The sequence below is a fragment of the Eucyclogobius newberryi genome, unplaced genomic scaffold, assembly GCF_026437365.1.
Source record: "Eucyclogobius newberryi isolate DKJ021-1_F unplaced genomic scaffold, fEucNew1.0.hap1 SCAF_12, whole genome shotgun sequence".
NCBI classification, from domain to species: domain Eukaryota; kingdom Metazoa; phylum Chordata; class Actinopteri; order Gobiiformes; family Gobiidae; genus Eucyclogobius; species Eucyclogobius newberryi.
Window position 1 is genome coordinate 14,943,484 of NW_027315746.1, and position 20,273 is coordinate 14,963,756.

The 20,273-nt window shown below is 39.1% G+C and overlaps 1 protein-coding gene across 6 annotated transcripts in view; it reads right to left on the reverse strand.

Annotated features, from left to right (window-relative positions):
* The window catches only part of LOC140356157 (uncharacterized), an 87,305-nt gene extending 68,992 nt beyond the window's left edge, over positions 1-18,313 (reverse strand). For all 6 annotated transcript variants that reach the window (XM_072440940.1, XM_072440939.1, XM_072440937.1 and 3 more), the window contains exons 1-2: positions 18,205-18,313; positions 1,177-1,376 (exon numbers count right to left, since the gene is read on the reverse strand). In XM_072440940.1, the coding sequence (XP_072297041.1) occupies positions 1,177-1,366 (190 nt within the window). In that variant the 5' untranslated portion in view covers positions 1,367-1,376; positions 18,205-18,313. The remainder of the gene's footprint in view (positions 1-1,176; positions 1,377-18,204) is intronic.
* Positions 18,314-20,273: the final 1,960 nt, after the last annotated feature.

Below are 20,273 nucleotides of genomic sequence, written 5' to 3' on the forward strand. Positions count from 1 at the left end.
GCCCTCTATACAGTAATAATGTTCAATTTTTGCATTACATTTTTATATGCACGGAACATGCAAGAGATGGGGAACGTATTCGTGAGCTACTTAGCGCAAATGAGTGCTTTATATGGGGATGACGACCGCTTCGCGGTCGTCATCCCAATGTAAAGTGCTCGTTTAGTGCGAACTTTTGCACGGGCTTCGCCCGTTTACAACGGTAATGTTCCATTTTCCTACAACTAATTAGTATGCACGGGGCGTGCATGAGTGGAGGAGTGCGTTAGTGAGTGTTTGGAAGTGGGCGAGCGCTTCGCGCTCGATTTTGTGCGCACTACGTGCGCACTTTCGCAGCCGTGCTTCGCACGGCCTTACGAGATTAATAGGCCTCTCGCCAGCTTGTGGCGCTCGGGCCTAATAATAATATTTTTAGCAAAAACAATATAGCCGTTTCCACTATAACAACAAATTATACATCGTTTGAAAGCTCTAAGCCTTCCCCATGCCGCCATGGGGTGGAATCATCATTACGAGCGCTTACGCGCTCGTCACTCCCCATTCCGTCGGGATGCCCCGCCCACTCCCCATAGACTTCCATTGATTTGAGCAGATACAAGCATGGCCCATGCCTGCGGCATGGATTTTCGCGTACAGGACGATGCCAGGAGGGTTTTTGGAGGAATGCAGCGCTTCGCGCTGCTGTTGTCAACAATTAGTGAATGGGCTACGCCCATTCACTAATTGTTGACTATTTCTGTCATAGCAGGAGTAAGTATGCATGATCCATGCCTTCAGCATGGGCTAGTTCACTGTACTTGCCAGGGGCGACGGGGTACCAAACATGCGGGCTGCGCCCGCATGTTTGGTCAGACAGTTGCAACGCTGCCAGGAGGGTTTTTGGAGGAATGCAGCGCTTCGCGCTGCTGTTGTCAACAATGAGTGAATGGGCTACGCCCATTCACTCATTGTCGACTATTTCTGTCATAGCAGGAGTAAGTATGCATGATCCATGCCTTCGGCATGGGCTAGTTCACTGTACTTGCCAGGGGCGACGGGGCAGCGTTGCGGGAGCAATAGGCCCTCCGCCCTGCTGGGGCTCGGGCCTAACAAACATCATAAAGCTTGTGATTTTGGAAATATTAACTGCAAGAGTAATGTTTTGGTTACAACAGACTTGGCAGTGTTTAGGCTCACCGCACTTTGGGTCCTTCCCGTCCAGCAGGGGTCTGTAGTCGCTTTTGGACACAGTCTCTCCCACCTTGTCGTCGTAGGGCTCGTTCTCCAGAGTGGACATGAAGTCTCTCTTCATGAGGGCCTCAGCAGGAGCACCCGCAGGCACCCCTCCTCCGCCCCCTCCCAGAGCGTCTCTCAAGCTCAGGTCCATAACTCTTCACCTGTAAAAGAGAGACAAACATGTTCAAATAACGTACGGCAGCAGAGGTTATGTGTTGTGATAATGGATATTACAAAAAATACAACTATTTGACCTTTTATTCCACTTCTACACTTTTTATTTTAATCCAACGTCACTTTACACAGTGGAATTTGCAGAAAATTGTAAGTCTATAGGGTTGAATGTTTACCCAGTTACTAATTAAAACTTTTTGGTTGAAGCACCACTTTATACAGAACAGGACCAACAAACTCGACAAAGACAACGTTCATCATTACTGGCATGAACAAAAACAACAGGAAGAAGATACCTCTTATAAGCCCTGCTCCTTACACAGATCATTAGAATAAAATAAAATAGAGTCATCAATCTAAAATTACTATTGCTGCAGAGTAAGTTGAAGTAGGCCGAGAGTTGCAAGAAGTATTGTCCATTTAAGTCTAGGAGCAGAATGGATCTGGGTCTGCTACTTCTTCTATACTTCTAATGCTGTGAGCCTAGATAACAAGGACTAGATATAAAAATCCCATACTTTCCTTAAATATTTGAATATGAAAATGATATAAGACCATATGACAGCTTTAAGAAACTGTCCCTTTTTACAATTTATCACAATCAAACTTTTTTTAGTACCGTGGCGACACTGCAAGTCTGTCAAGTCGGCTCTTTGGTGAAACTTTCGCATGTCAAACAAATCGCAATAACAAGCTCCGTTTCTGTTATTTTAATCCTAAACCATGCAAGAAAGAAGTTGCTGAACTGTACGCTGCATATTTGTGTTCGTGCGCATTCCCTTTTCCTTCACGCACAGCCCGTAGTAACTTAAACCCACTCGACTGTGCTCCAAGCCCGCCCAGAGACAGAACCACCGTCCCGACGTTTTGACAGTGTTGACCCTTCCGCCAACTCTTCTCCTCAGTGCCCTTTCTTTGTGTTTCTGTTTACGCCATCGACCTCGCTCCCAGTGAACAGGCCGCCATTGTCTCCCGACTCTCCCAAGCGCGCGCACACACACACACACACACACACACACACAACTGCAGTGCATGGTTAGTGAAACTGTAGACCATTGTATTCAGAAAGATAGGACTGTGCTCACAAAGATACTCAGCAATTTTTCTAATGCAGCTCCTAAAACGGCGCTTCCTGATCCCCCCCATTTAATTATTAATCAGGCTATGTTTATCACTCCATTAGATATGTTTCGTAAGCCGTTATTATAATCAAATCGGTCCAAACTGTTCCCCCGTTAATAGACAATCACTCGGACAAGTCACTGTTCAATGCAGATGACAAGTTGTGTGTTTAAATGGCTGACACACATTCAGTAGCAGGAAGAAACTGTGGCAAGCGACCGCGGGTACAAGCAGAATGGATCTGGGTCTGCTAAAATATTATGTAATACCTATTTGTGACTCCAAGTACAAAAAGACAATGAGTTCATGTGGCACTGAGGCAACTGAAATGAAGCTAAGTTTGGATAGAGAGTAGTATTTTAAGTGCTTTATCCTCATTTAAAGGTGCACTATGTAACCTGGGCTCTAGTCAACAAAGGTTATTCTTGGACAGGATTTTGTGCAAAAACAACTGAACTATACAGAAGTATTAGAAAACGGTGCATTTACATGTAAAATAAGACAGATTAAACTCAGTCCAGTCGTTCTTTCTGCTGTTGTTCCACATAAATCATTAAACTCTAAATATCTAAATAGAATAATGATTATTTTGGTTGACTAAAACAGCATTGATCAATTAATCTACTTAACGACATGTCATTGCTTTGCCTAGAATACACCACAGTATGGAAATGCATTTATCTCCATGGAGACAAATTACATGTCAGATCTGTGGAGTCACAATGATTACAACATTGACTTTAGAGTTCAGAAGTGGGGAAATTGTTGCTCTCTTTTGTATTATATAAAATAAGTAACTTCTATTACTAAATTTAACAATATTATACAAGGATTATGAGTTTTTGTGTCATTTATTAGAGCTCACAATAGAATGCATGTTTTTCAAAGTATATTTTTTAAATCAATTACAGACTTCTAGATGAATAGGTGTAATACTGTGTAACATTCTTGGCAAAGCAATAATGTCTCATAGTTACATAGTGCACCTTTAAAGATATGAATGCCAGAGATTAAAAAAAAATACACTTGTTTTTTTCCTCATGGTAAATATGTTGATTTGTGAATAATGTATCAGGATTTGTTGTGTGTATTTAATTTTATCGGCTTTATTACAACAAAACAAATGAGTCTAAAACAGATTATGCTGGATTCTCCACCAATACAAGACGTTTCATACGGTACACGTTATCATTTCAGCAGCGATGATGACGCGTTGGCTGCGTGACACAGCTGTTGCTCGCCAAAGGATTAGCAGCCCGTTTACCCACAAGCCTTTGCTCCAGCGTTCACCTCCTCTACCATGAACTTGATGACACCCAGCACATACGCTATAGGGCTAATTAGCCCGGGTTTAGTTTCGAGTTTTTTATTTGATTACATCAACAAAAACACTACTCCGATTGCAGTGAACCAGAAGAACCAACCGTCACATCAGATTAAAGTGAATTTTAACTATTGTACAGCAATTGGAAACAATAATGTTACAGACGTATGTGTGTAAGAAGAAATAATGGGACTAAAGCACTAACTAATACATTATTAAGTCATTCATTTAAGTTAATTTTGTGATAATGAGAGTTGACTATACCTTTTCAGAATGAGTAAATTGATGTTTTAGGGAGTGTTTTTTGTGTGAGAGTGAATGCACCATTAATGACTTCAACAATATTTCATTAAGGTCTGTCCAAGTAATCGATTTTGAATAAAAATCAAGATTATTTTTAATTGTCAATGATATTTGTTTTACTTCAGCTAATCTTCTGTCAGGATAAACGTGTGACTTGGAGCAGACTTCTGACTCAAAAAATTTGAATATTTTTGGTGTTAAATGGCTCTGACAAAAAAAATCTGTATTGTTTATGTTCAGGAAATCAATATTGACAGCCATTTTTATTTGTTTTTATTAAGACAAAATTTAACTTAAAATCATGAATGAACAATAAAAGGAAAATATGATAATTGTATATATTTTTTCTCATTGGCAGTATCAATCTCAAATGTGGTAACAGTGCTTATACTAGCAGTAGATGACAAATTCTTACTTTATTTTTCATTATTAATTGTTTCTAGTGGTAGCTGTCAAACTCACTCTTCTTCTTTGTGTTTTAGATATTTATTGGAGCTGCAACATTTGAATAATTTCTCTTGTGAATTAATTAAACATTCTGATTCTGAAGCACTTAAAAATTAAATAGTTTGAAGTAATAGATGCATAAAATCACAAGATGAACATTAAAAACTTGTAACTGGTCAAAGCAATTGATAAACTGCAATCTGCTAGTTTTAAAGCTTTGAGGTGTCAAAATTGGGCATCGATTTTGAACCAAGTCAAGCATAAACACAGTCCTATATTGTGCCATTTTGGTATGTTTCAGCCGTAAATCAAACCGTGACTCGGCTCGTCGCACCAGACAGCTGTTTGCCCCCGCCGCACTCGCTATAATCAAATAAGTTACTCTTCCGCCCTGGGTCAGTCGGGCCTCTGACTCACCAGACGATCCTGATGATGCAACAGTGATGAATGGAGAGGTCTATGGCCACAGAAGCCACACTTTCACTGCTGTCGGCTCAAAAAGCAGCTTAGATCCGTTCCAGTGGCTCGTGTGGTCGTTCATAACAGTGAATGTGCGGAAATGGGCTATATTTTCAATCATTAATAATGTGGTGAATGTTGCTTTGAAGACAAGCAGACTCTGAATATCGAGTATACAAACACTACTTCTAAATGCTGCAAAAAGCTGATTCAACTAAAATGAAATGGAACAAACTTGTAAATTAAGGGTATAAAGAAGTATTTTTACATGATAAGATACAGTGTTTTCACATTTGTCTACTACTTAAACCTCAACTAATATGTTTAAAAATGTTTCTGTTGGATTGCTAAAATAGCTTCTGAATATTGTTCTCAGGATTCCCCCAAAACGTAATATAAATATTGCCAATGCAGAGCAGATTAAAGGTTACTTGAGATTGGTGATAATGATAATGGAAAACAAAAAAGACGAGTTTATTCACAATAAAATATTCAGGTATTCAGGTATTGCAGCTTTGTGTTTATCTTTGAGTTTCACAATTATGAGACATTAGGACTGTTGCTATAGTGACTAACAATTTAAAACAAAGTATCATATGTTTTGAATGGTACGCCCTCAAACTGTTGCAAACAACAAGAAGCTGAAATACATGAAAAAGTGATTTTTTTTTTGAGGACTTTTGCCCATTCAAAACATGTAATATACTATTTTGAATACTTAATCGCCATGGCAACAGTGCTAAATATACATCATCCATAAATGCTCAAAATGATTGGCTGTTTTAAGACTAAAGATATATGGAGGAAAATAGGCTGTAACAATTTCTGATGTTTCAACAGTATTTCACACACAAATTGTATGTGTATTTGCATTTGTACTATTTCATCAACAACTGTAATATCAACCAAACTATATATTACACCTTTGTAGGTTTTAAGAGTTGGTAACTTTTGTAAATATAGTAGAACTACTAACAATTAGTTCAGGTTTTACAGAAATACATACTAGTATAACAAAATCTGGAATAAAGTCAAAACCAGAGACACGTGCGTGAAAACACATCCGCAGTATTTTTATTTGGAGTATAGGACTAAATTTAGCTTCACCTCCAAATGCAGCTGTGCTCCACTTGATGTGCTGAGCTGTCTGCTTTAAAACTGCTTTACTCGTGAACTAAATCAGGAAGAAAAACGCTTATTTACAAGTGAGACGAGCCTACAAACAAAACAAGATGGAAAAACCATGTGATTAGTTTCTAAACTATGAGGGAAATGGCTTCTTCATATCGGCTGTACAGTAGTTCTCAAACTTTTCACACTTTGTATATTTGGCCTTCCAAGAACCACCAAAACTAAACTAGGTCTATAACCGGACTATGTCAGGCATAAATCGGGTCAAACAAAGTCTAACATGGAGCTGCAAGATTAATTGTAATTAAATCAAAACCAAACTTTAAATTGACGTATTTTCTTCCACAAACTAGTTTTTTTCAACTAGATTTCGATACCAAAGAACATCAATATAAAGAACCGATTCTCAATAAAGATTTCCATACCACAATGATAATTAAAAAAAAATGTAGATCAAAGTTTCAGAAAATACACTTTTGAGACATTTATGACTCAAAATTATAGTATCTTATTTATAAAATATTGTGGTCTTATACTAGTTTTGATTAATCTCAAGATCATCCTAAAACTATTCAGGAAAAAAGCTGAATTTTGTCCAATTCTGTTTCTTTTAGTATTGATACTCAAAATTTGAGTATGTAGTTTTGATAATAGTTTAAGTATCGATTGGTATCTGATTTTTTATACTTTTGACAAACCTACAAACAAACTGCATATAAGCATATTCATATTTCAGTAGTTTTGTCAATTCTGGATGCAAAATTGCAATTCCAATTAATAAGTAATTCGATTTAGTAATATTTTTTGATTTATTTGACATTTTTTGCAAATCGTCCAAAATAGAACAACACTAAGTAGTTCTAAACAAGGACTAACCCAAAAATGCATAATCTACTATTTTGAATATGATAAAACATTTTTTTTAATGAAACAAAAATAAAACATAGTAAAACAAAAACAGTAAAGCAAAAAGTAAATAATATGTACAGAGAGGTGGTGAAAGGATAATCATGAACAATATGAATGGCGGAGCTGCATATTTATCACATAAGTGTTTGTGATCATATCTACACCAGCTCAACCGTCATGGCCGCCCATCTCTATGGTGACGCAGTTCCTGTCTCGCTTACTCACATGAGCCATGCTGCTGTCGCCCTCTGTACGTGCGACTGAGGGGGAGACTTTAGATTACTGCTGACAACACAGTCCACGTCTGAGCTCGGCAGACATTGTTTAGTCCACAATAAAGTCTATATCTTCTTCATATTTACTCCGTATAGTCTTCTCAAACACAGACTAAAACAGCAAAAACCTCCACATTTGACCTTCCCTTAAGCTTCCTGTCTGACAATTTAGATCAGCATCTTTCTAACTCAATACTGACTGTCCTCATCAGCACCACCATCTCAAAGCGACCTCTCTGACGGGATGAATTGAAAATGAGCACTGTTGCCATAGGAAATTAAAGGTGTACAACACAAATTGTCTCCATGATTATTGCTTTGTCTAGAATTTTCCACAGTTTGGCAGTTTTCCTTTATTCAATGACAGATGTTTTATTGCAAAAACTAGAGCTGAACGATTTGGGAAACACATCAAATTTGTCTGACAAGAATCGCAATTCAAATGCGTCCGGGAGAATTGACAAAAAGACTGAAATATGAACCGAAATGAACCGACTAAGTATGTATTTCAGAACATGTTAGTAGAGATCTAAACAACAGGATTAGCAGTTTTTTTATGCAGAATAAGAGGAAATTTTGTCATTTGTGGGGGGAATTGATACTTCGACAATTGCAGCTTGCTAATTGCTAATTGCTAATAGTGATTTCAATGTGATTGAGATTCATCTTGTAGCCCTCCCTTTCTCTCTCTTCTTTTTTTTTTAAATATAGCGTAAAACATACTTTGAAGACATACAACTATAGAAGATGTAAAACAACAACAAAACATGGAGACAAGATGGAGGTTCTGCCCTCTCCTCCATCAGAAAAATTACACAATGCACCTTTAACAGTTCAAAGCTAAATATTCTATGTTTTGAAAGCACTGAAAGGAAAGTGAAACCCATAAATAACCCAACAAAAATACTGAAACCATCGACTATTTTGAGCGATTGGTTTATGCAGAAAATAACCTACCATGTTGTAGCGTTCTGTAGAGAAGCGACAAACCAGTAATAATAATAATTTGCAGGTATAAATGATGTAATCACCAGAGTTATCTGTTTGCGTGGAGAACAATGACACAAAGAAAGAAGAAGAAAAAATAACAGGAGCTTGCAGTAATTACCTCATCAGTACAAAGACCAGCAGAGGCGGTAATATTGTGGGAGGAGGGGAACAAGGGCAAACGCAACAGTCAATAATGACTATATCTGTCCCATGTAAAGGGTGAAGTGATACGTCAAAACATTGAGCTTTTTGTCTTCTTGTTTACTGGACCAAAAATACCCACTGCAAGTTAAAAGTATGCATAAGTTCGAAAACAAAAACTTTATAAAGCTATCCAAATCGTATTGTTTATTCAGGGTCCAGGTATTCACATATTAATTTGACCTTTTGCCCTTTCTGAGGGAACCACATCTCTAGTTGCTCTGTTCTTTTCTGGTGCCTCATGTGTCAATCTAAAACCAAGACTTTTAGAGTCTTGAGTCATTCATTCATTAATTTTCTACCGCTTGTTCCGGTTCGTGGTCGCGGGTGACTGGAGCCTATCCCAGGGACTTTGGGGCTTAGGCGGGGTACATCCTGGAAAGGGGCCAGCTCGTCACAGGCTTACCACAGAGACATAAACACACTGATGGACATTCACTCTCACATTCATTCACTAGGGCCAATTTAGAGTTGCTAATGCCACATGCATGTCTTTGGACGGTGGGAGGAGCCGGAGAACCCGGAGAGAACCCACGGTAACACAGGGAGAACATGCAGACTCCACCCAGAGAGATCATGTGATGTTAGTCTGGCCCGGGACTCGAACCCACGATCTCCTTCTTGGGAGGCGAGAGCACTAACCGCTCTTTGCATCAAATCTTCATATTTTGTATCTTATTGTAGTCGTGTTGATAGAAAGTTACCAAAAACTTCCTTTCAGCTACAATAATATATTTTACAGTTAATTTTCAATCAAGATAATTCAAAAAAGTAATTCAGTGCAAAAAATATATTTATTCTGTATTGTTTGTAATATTAAATGTATTATGTATGTCTGGAAGGGCATCTGATGAAACATGCAAGATAAGAAGGGCCATTTTACAAAACTGTTGAAATAAACTATCCATGGGTTTCAGAGCAATTGACAATTCAAAACTAAATATTTGATCTTTTGAATGGTGAAAAGTCCTCAGAATGTTGCCTATAAACAGGAAGTTAAACCCCATGAAACTGCATGAACAGACCTGTAAATGTCTCTGCAAATGGAGTTTGATTGGCTTTGGCGAACCGCTAACACACATAAACTATCATTTACAGTAATTTACTATTACTCTAATCTGTGATATCAATGGATTTTCTACACAAATTCCCTTGATATTTAGCTCTGACATTTTAATTGGTCCTTGTGTGTGAAATATTGTTTCAAAAAATATCTCGATAAACAAAAACACTTAAAACAATCCTTATGTCAATGACACAAAATCTTAAAGAAGAATAATCCCAGAAAACCCTCATCTAAATGTATAATATTGTTAAAAACATGAGCTGCAAAATGTTATCATACTACAAATAATTCCCCAGTAGAGCAAAGAAGACTTTCACAAGGTAAATATTGAGCTCCTCAAATGATGTATGTTATGAAATTATAAATAACGTATCTATGATATATTGAACGATAAATTGATGTAGTCATTATTGTGACAGTATAAAAACAATATCGACATCAGTTTGGGCTGGGAATCGCAGGGTTCTTCATGATTCGACACGAAACACGACACATGACTCATGATACGATAATATCACGATTTTGCGGTGCTTGCGATTATTGATACATTACACATGATATTCTGCGATATGTCACTATTTTTTTAAGACCAAATTACATTTTGACCATATTTCTTTGTTAAACATCGACCTATACAAACTTAATGATTTATTTGTTATACCGGTATAAAAAATGAATCATCAAAACACTAAATATGTCAAATGTTTAGAAAAAACAAGTTTCTTTCACAAAATAATTTAGTAAAATATACCAAAAACTACTCATGTTGACATATTGATACAGCAACCCACGACATCGATACTGTATCACAAAATCTAGTATCCCGATATATCAATGTTTCGATATTTCAGCACATCAATATTGACAGTTGGCGGTATATATCGGTTATCAGCCACAACGACAAGTCAAATATTGTATTAAATCCACATTGACGCTCCATATCAGTCACTCAACATCATGTCAGGTCTGATCCTCGTCTGGTCTACAGCGACAGAGGGACAGGGACGACCTTTAGATGGCCACACAGTGTTTGGGAGCTGTGAGCTGGAGGTCACCGCTGTCGTCCCGAGTGTCTGGGCGTCCCGTTCGCCCCACGCTGCAGCTCCTCCGCACCATGTCAGGTCGGATCTGACTCCCCCCTCAGCGGGACAGAAAGACCTTTGAGGTATTCGTCTGCACCCGTCGGTTTGGGCCGCTCACAGCGTCTCGTACCAACGCGCCAGGGTGAAAGGTGACAAACGCATTCAGGGGAAAAGGTAATGAATCAATGAAGCAGGAGCAGGGTATTTTGTAACTATTAAGGTTATTTGCTTGAGTACACGTCAAAGGTTGTTCATGAATAACTGGTAAATCAATAATTGATTGACAACCTTTTGCTTTCAGAATTTCCTTTGTAATCTGTGATTGATATGTTTTTTTTTTTTACTCTTTTGTATGTGTGTACTAAGGATATTATTAGGCCCGAGCGCCACAAGCTGGCGAGAGGCCTATTAGTCTTGTAAGGCCGTGCGAAGCACGGCTGCGAAAGTGCGCATGTAGTGCGCACGAAATCGAGCGCGAAGCGCTCGCCCACTTCCAAACACTCACTAACGCACTCCTTCACTCACGCACGCCCCGTGCATACTAATTAGTAGTAGGAAAATGGAACATTACCGTTGTAAACGGGCAAAGGCCGTGCAAAAGTGTGCACTAAACGAGCACTTTAAATTGGGATGACGACCACGAAGCGATCGTCATCCCCATATAAAGCACTCATTTGCCCTAAGTAGCTCACGAATACGTTCCCCATCTCTTGCATGTTCCATGCATATAAGCATGTAATGCAAAAATTGAACATTATTACTGTATAGAGGGCCAAAAACACAAAGTGGGCGGAGCCCAATCAAAATTAACAAAAGTACCCGTCAGTGACCAGGGACCCACACCATGAGGTAGGAAAGCGCGAGCGCTTTCCGAAAATGTATAGTTTATGATATTTGAAAAGTGGGAAACATTGTTTTCGCATCGGAATATTCTTCTTCTTCTTCTTCTTCTTCTTCTTCTTCTTCTTCTTCTTCTTCTTCTTCTTCTTCTTCTTCTCGGGACCAACCTCCCTATTTTTCACCCAGTGAACATTGACGAAAAGTCACAAAAATTTGCACACCTCTAAAAATCGTGCCTCTCTACATTCTGGCTATATCCCTTTTCTAAAATAAAACAAATTGGCGCGTCAGCGCCCCCAAATGTACCAAAAATGCATTGAGAGATAGGAAATGACCCCAAAAAAATCTGATCGTAGAATCATGAAATTTGGCGCAGAGGTAGATGGTGACAAGAGAAGTAAAAAATATTATTACGGCAACGCCGTCCGCCCAACCAAATGTCGGCCATATTGGTTCAAAAATGGCTAAGCATGACTCGGGAGTTTTTCCAAATGTCGTACTTTTACGAACTCCTCCCAGGGCGTTGGCTCTAAAAAGCTGAAATTTGGTGAAAATGCTACTGAGGAGTGGGACATCAAAAGTTATTCAAATTACATTGATACCTGTCACGGTCTCTGAGCGGCGAAGCCGCAAACTGTAGCAAGAATTTCAGAAATCTCCCAAATTTAACATTTCTGCCGTTTGCGCAGATAAAGTCTGAATTGTGTCAAATTAGAATCAGTTGTTAAACTCTTTGCCCTAAACCTACTTTAAGTTAAATAAATTTATTTGGCGCCACAGCGCCCCCTACAGATTTTATATGGAGGTTAAATGTTTAGTTTTGCGAAATTATATGAAATTTGATACACAACTCAATTTTAGCATCCCCATCAAAAAAGTCAATGAGACCCATGTCATAATTGTTACGGCTTTGCCGTAGCGATGACCAAAACCTCCCATGTTATTCCAATGAGGAAATCGCCAGAACATGTTTACACTTAGACTTTCACAAACTCCTCCCAGGGCGTTAGCCCTATTAACCTGAAATTTGGTGAGACTCATCTTCAGGGGTGGACCATCAAAAGGTATCCACATTTTTATTCAAAAAGTCACGGTCTCTGTGCGGCAAAGCCGCACATTTTGCCAAGAATTCAAAATAAAATTGCTTTTTGATGGTAAAACAAAGGGGAGAAGATGTGACAGCGTCACAGATTCAGCAGTAGGCGTAATAAAAGGACCATTGGGGCGCGTTAGCGCCCCCTCCTCTTGCGGCGTGGCGGCGGCGGCGTGGCGAGGCCGCTTGCGGCTTTAATTTATGTTGTTATTAACGTATATGGCACTATTTGTGTGTGTTGTGTTTATATTAATCTGATTTAATTATCTGTTGTAAACATGCAAACATTGCTGAAATGGGTGAGATTGCCTGAAATTACATTTGTGACATGGGTGAATAATAATATAATAAATAAAAATGAATATGTTCTATCGGAAATGTAGATAATATGGTGAATGTTGTTTTGAAAATATGCAAAATGTAAGTATCGAGTACATTGTTTATAGTAAAAAAGCTACAAAGAAGTGATTAAAAATAGAAATTAAAACTTTCAAATGATGAGGAGGGATGAGTTGATATTTCTTCAATTTTGTGGTTCATTTTACAGACATTTCACATTTTGGTTGGATTGACATAATCATCTGAATCTTATCTTTTTTCAATATTGTAGGTACACTGTGTACACGAGACGCTGGGACATTGCCAAGCTGACAAATCTGTTTTTCACTGTCGCCCCCCGAGGCAACTACTGTTGTGATTTTGGGCGTTACAAAATAAATTGAATTGAATTGAACTATTTCACTTTTCTGAATGAGGGTCCAGCACCTGTTATTGCTTTGAACAGACTCTATGGGATTATTATGTGTGACGACACTTCCAGGTCCAAGCAGCGCAACAAGATGGCGGTAAATGCAATAGGCTGCCAGCCGCCACTAAAAGCAACAACAACAACAACAACAACACCAACATGTTTTGTATTTAACACTATGTCACAGTTCTGTGCTTTGTTTAGTTCAAAAAGATCAGCAATTAATATAAATAGGACAGAAAAGCTTTCCTTTCCTCAATTTCCTTGGGATAAAACGAGCTGCCCTTAAATGAGCCTTACCTGATGTTTACCGTCTTAAAAACATGAAAAGAGCTAGTTCATTATAAACAGTTTATAGTTCACTTATCTACTTCATTACAAGGATCCTAATTATTCACCGAGATGAGCTTTTAAGCACTTTTCACAACTTTCAGAGGAGTTTTACCGTGTTAGTAAAACTACCGACAACGTTTCCGGTTTTGCAGGGAGTAAAAGGCTCTTTATTGAGATGCAGAGCGCACACAGCGGCCTCACAGAGCTGCTTTTACAACACATATGCACCGGCACAAAACAGACTTTACTTTAATGCATGAAAAAAAATAGCAAAAACAATCGTCGTCACTTTACAATCCCATAGCATTAAACTCCATAGAGACAAGCACGCGAAGCCCCCGGGCCAGGTTAAAGGTCAGATCTGTGAAGAGGCAAGCCCACTCAAAGTAGGACTACATGTTTTAAGGCAACATATAAACACAGGTAATTGAATGAAGGCAAGATATGTATGTTTAATGATACACTGTGGAGCATTGCAGGCAAGGAAATTACAAGGACAATGGGAGAAAAGGCTTTGGGTAAAAGGTTACATCGCACTTCCTGTCCACGATGATGCACCTCGTCAATCAATTCACATCCCGAAGGTACCGTATTGACTTGACTTTGGTAACCGTGGAAACCCTTGGCCTGTAAACCCAGTGACATATGGTTCAATACAACAACACTCAGAGGAACGTGCAATTTTAGCAACTGGTTCTAAAACTGTGCCAAGGACATCTTTTTCACACCATTACACCGCCGGCCTCCAGCGGCAGATCCTTCAGGCTGAGCTTCTTTATGATCAGTTCAAGTCTGATTTCAGCAGGTAAAATAAGCTCATCGATGTGACTGAATTCAGTAAGTTGTACCACAATGATTATATGATTGACAAGGCAATAAAGCAGGTGGATATCAAACCAATGTTGCCACAATGTAATCAAACTAAGATCAAGTTCAATACTTGATACAGATGTTGATACGCCAATGATGATAAAAAGCACTATATTTAGGAGTTTCTTTAATGTTACCATGTCATCTTATCTTCAAACATTTTGGCAATCGATATTGTGGGCTGCTGCATTGATACATTGCAATGAGTATTTTTGGGTTTGTTTTACTAAATACTGTTTCCTCTTTGTAGAAAGAGAACTTCTGCAATACATTTGACATTGTATTGATGATTAAAATTGGTATATTTCATAATACATTTTGGGCAGGTAGTGGTTAAACATCGAAATGCTGTTAAAATGTATTTGGTTCTTTAAAAATGGCATTGATTATCAGATGTGACACAAAACAGTGATATTATTATGAAAGGTCCAATGTTGTCCTATTTGTGATTTAGTAACCCTATATCGAACACAATCCTGCTAACATTACCAATGTATTTGGTTAGTGATGCCAATTTCTATTTGGAAACATGCTTAAACCACTCCACACACTGTTGCTTACACACAGTTCAAATACCTCTTTCCTTTACACTGCAGCACTGCTATAAAGCATCTTCTAACAAATAGCTTGTTGAGCACAACTCTCTACAGTCATCAATAATGAATAGAAAGCACAGAGAGCCACAGAGGTCTTCCAAACAGGCCTTAAGTGTGAGGGATTTGCCAGTGTGAAGGAGGTTAATCACCATAGTATTAGTATTCAGTATTAGTATTCAGGCTGGGAAAATCATTCTAGTTTTTTGGCATGCCTCGTGTGTGGAGCATGAACTGCTGTCAAATGGGAAGTTTTACTTAAATATTTTACTTCAATATTCCAACATGTGCGACTGGGAGCCTTAATTTGTCTAATTATCACACGAAGTACAGGGATGTGGGCGGGGATATGGGGTAGGTGAAAACAGCACTTGAGCTTCAGTTGCAGGACAATAAAGGATTACACAAATACACAGGAATCAATCAAACTTTGACTAAGATAATGATGAGGAAACTTTTGTTAGAAGGTTAACATGTCATTAAAGTTGATTTAGCATAATATGTCCACTTTAAAGTGTTGAGGGTTTTGGCCTCATTTGAGATGTCATCCAATGACTATCAAATTTAAAGGTGCACAATGTAGCTTTTCAGGTGGATGGTCCGCCACCTGCTTTGTCTCCATGGAGAGGAAATTGCTTTGCTTTGCCTGAAATATTGACAATATACAATATAAACACCTTTAATTGATAAAGGTTTAATTCCATACTGTGGAACATTCCAGGTGAAGCAGACCGGACCTCTAGACTAGAAAAATTCATTGTGCATTCTGTGTTTGACAGCAAAGTTGCACTGAATTAGCATGTAACTCTCTATAACCTCTACTACTACAGCTCTACATAACCTTCAGCCTGGATTTGAATGGTTGTGGCAAAGGCTGAAGGGCAGTGTCTGTCTGAGTGACTGCTGACCCCACGTCCACATGGCGCTCTGCTAATCTGGGTGGGATTGTTACATGTAATCCGACCAATCCCTAAAGCAAATATCATGGCATCATCATCACAGCAGCCATACAAGACTCCCACATAATATCCCACACTTCCTGTTCTTTGTCAACATGGACAGAATGAGTTGCATTTTTTTATTTGACTACAAACATCAATAAATCTGACAATGCAGAGAGAGAGAGAGAGAGAGAGAGAGAGAGAGAGAGAGAGAGCGAGACCGTAGTCATCAGAGCACTCAGGAAAGTGACCCCCAAACTGGAGGAGTGGCTACAACAGATCCATGGATAAACATCAGACATCTCGGTCCAGAAAAGTGCAGTGCAGGTACAGCAAAGATACTGAAGAACCCTCAAGCTCCCAGGGGCCTCTGGTAGAGGACCCGAGCTTAGAAAAAGGGGACGAGACCACCCGCAGAGGGTGAGAAGGGAATGATATATAATCAGTTTAAATCGTATTATTATATTATACATTAATATTCTTAATGTCATATGTTTAATGTATAAGAGCTGCAATTTCCAATCATAAATTGGAAGAGAAATATAAGGGACCTGCTATTTTTAGTTTGAAGGTGTCACTGTGAGATTGAAAATATGATTTTGGTTGTTTGCTCTGTCCACCTGCTACAGCTCTGCTTTCACCAGGCCCTGTAACTCTTCATTTCCTTTTCTCCACCTTTAGCAATTACAGAGTAAATACTAGCTGCCTGTTGTGTAGATCGCACTGTCACCCCCAGGCAGATGGGCTGGTCTGAATTTAATAACCAATTTGTCAAAATGTAAAGGATTAAAAATCAATATCAAGCGGGTTATTGCAAAGTAAGACTTTTGACTCAAATTATCAATCACTGGAATGAAAGTAAAATTGTAATTGAAAGTTAATCCTAACCCAGTTCTCTAACCCTAACCCAGTTCTCAATATATATGCATATATGTTCTATATGCATGTGCATATGTGCATAATATTGTGCATAATATTGTGCATAATATGTTTCATATATATATATATATATATATATATATATATATATACATATATATATATATATATATATATATATATATATATATATGGATACTTGTGTTCTGACATGTTCTAATTTATTGACAAGCAAAAGGATGAATTCCTCTTAATACACTCTGTGCTACATCACAGGCCTAATGTACACCACACATTCTGAGAGGGTCCCATCACTATGTGAACAGGTGAATTCAGACATGAGCTATAGAAGTGTTCACCAAAACTAAGTCGACTTGAATAAGCCATTGGGAACATTATTGACAAGACTTTTGCGGTACAATAGAAGAAAGTACAGCTTTTGATGCATCTTCAGAGTAGGTCAATGGAAAACTGAACATAGTCTTCTGAAAAGCAACAAACTGGCAGAAATGTGCTTAGATGGAACAATGTGTCCTAATCCAAACAAATGGAGAGAAGGGGGGCGTGTATTGTATAACTGCCTCATGGAGCATCACTTTGAAATGGGCCATAAAATAAGGAAGGATGCTTTTGATAACATGCCTGACTGCACTAAAATGGGTGCCAATGGAGTTCGCAGTCTATAACAAACCACGGCGTATCCTTGACGTATCACGTGATTTGAAAGCCGTACAAGTCATGCAGGACCAGGCCACTCCAAATGACAGCGTGTACTAAGAGCCCATTGAGGGGCCAGAACAGAGAGGCCGGCACAGTGTGACCGGGGCCGAGGAGGGTGTACCATCCGGACTGCGACACCACCACAACAAAGAGACACGGAGCCCTGCGTGGGGCGAGGGCACCCCACCAGAAAAAAAAAAAAGCCGCACACGCCCACCACCAGCTCCCCCAGCCCCGTGCCATCGCGCCTGGGAACGACAAAAACCAGCACACCATCGCACAATAGGCTAAATATAGGCCACATGTCTTTTAGCTTGACCGCTGCAGCGAGAAAGCAGATCAGCAGATGAGGAGGGGAAAAAAAGAAGAAAAAAAAAAAGCTAAGACAAATATGACATGGTTGCGCTTTGGGGACGTGGCCGTGGCGCGAAATGGCCCCCGTGGACACGTGAGAATACAGATTGTCATGGTCGCGAAATGGTCACTCACCGTTGTTCTGCGTCCCGTTAGTGGTGTGTTTCAGTGTGGGTCAGACAGTCAGTGGATGTGATGATGGGGGAAAGCTCTCTCCCTCCCTCTCTCTCTACATCTCTCTCTCTCCCTCTCTCCATCTCTCCACCTTGCTCTCCGTGCAGACGAATGCCTGGACTCCAGACGCAAGGCCCGCCCACTTTGTGAACCGGCGCGGCCAATGGGAGCGCGAGGCAGAAGAAAGAGCTTTGTAGTCGGGGCTGCGGCGGCTCGTGGGCCCTTGGATGTGTTTAAGCTGGAGGGCGAGCGAGATGCTGATGATGCCCGGGATGCGTGTGGATGCTGTGCGACACTATGAGACTGGACTGGACGCTTCTGATCTGATCCTGTAGGTTATTATGTTGAAGGGAGACGTCTGTTGTGGATTTGTATTGACTGTCCTTGCACTACTGTGAGAGTGATGCTAATTGCAGTCATTTGTCCAACAATCAATCAATAGAAAGATAAGGGTTGGAAACAAATCATTGGCTGTGGCCGGCCATATAATTTATGACCTATAGTCTGTAGCTGGGTCAACAACTATAAACAGGCTATCCGTGGGTTGCAGAATGATGTGAACTTGGACGCGTTGCCATAGCAATAAACAATTTAAATAAACAAAATATATGTTTAATGGGGGAAATGTTCTTAGAATGTTGAGGGAAGCTGAAACTCATGAACAGGCCCGTCCTACACATCAGTCAGTGCATGTTTCCTTATATACCTAAATACCTAATACATTTTTTTTTTTTTTTAAACGTATTTAGTGAACTTCTTCTGCTGCAATCTGTTTAGTTTGTGCTGCAATTAAGAGCAGATGGTACTGTAGCTGGTAAAAAAGAACTGGCAAAAAATGTTCAGTTGGGCACGGCCATATTCACACGACCACTCACTCGACACTAGTGATCATCTTGTTAAAAAATGTCCTGCCTACTCATGAATGGTGGTCTTATGCATTTATTTATTGATTTAAATGTGACATACTTGCATAGAATAGGTGCATATTTCCCCCCATGCTGTGCCAAATGACTGTGCTGTCTCTGATCACGTGACATGGGGGTGTCAGACAAGGGGCAGACACTCTGAGGATGTGTGCAGCTGATAGTGATACATCAGTCTATAGGATTAGGATTAGAGTACCCATTCTGTTTAGTTGCTTTGTTTGGAAAATCTCCAATATCACATGAAAAAGACACTTGGAACAGACACAAGCATAGTCCACGGTGTTGACATTTGCCACCAATTTTTGCATTAAAAAGGACAAAATGTCAAAATTAAAAATACTCTTTGTGCAGACCCATAGACAAATAATTCAAACATAAAACATGCCTGTTTCACTTTTGTTCAGTCGGAAGTCTTACAGTAGCTCTTAGGGAGTTTATTGTTACACTGACTATAATTTGCAATGTCACTAAACAGGGATTCAAATTTACACTATAACTCATTAAACAAATCCATTTCAGTTTGTCCCGGCTTTTCACAATACTAATATTTTTATTTATTAAGAAACTGACTCAATACTGATTACATACCACAATCATTAGACAGTACTTAAAAGTAATTTTCGACACATAGCTTCCTTTATACCGTTTATGGTCTTAATAGTAGTAGTAGTAATTCTAATAAAGCTCAAGATTCTTCCAAAACTGTTCAGGAAAGGTCTAATTTTTGTCATGGTTATGTGACTTTTTGGTTAAACAATAATGCTCAGTTGAGTATATTTTCAATACTGGTCTTAAGACTGATTAGTATCCGAATTTTTTATAGTTTTGACATCCCTAGTTCCTGGCTACGACCTATAATGCAAGCCATATTTTTTATTTGATCCCTGAATTAATATTAAGTTTATAACCAGAATACCACAACAGATCCTCAGCACATTCACAGCCTATATATGTCTAAGTGCAATCACTGCCTTGAAATCACAGATATAAGTTTTACTGTTATCCCTATTCGCTCAGGTTTCTGTGGGAGGAGTCACACTGCGTCACCGCCTCTCTTTCCCATCAGCCCCTTCTACTTCCTCTTCTTCATGTGTGCGTTATGTA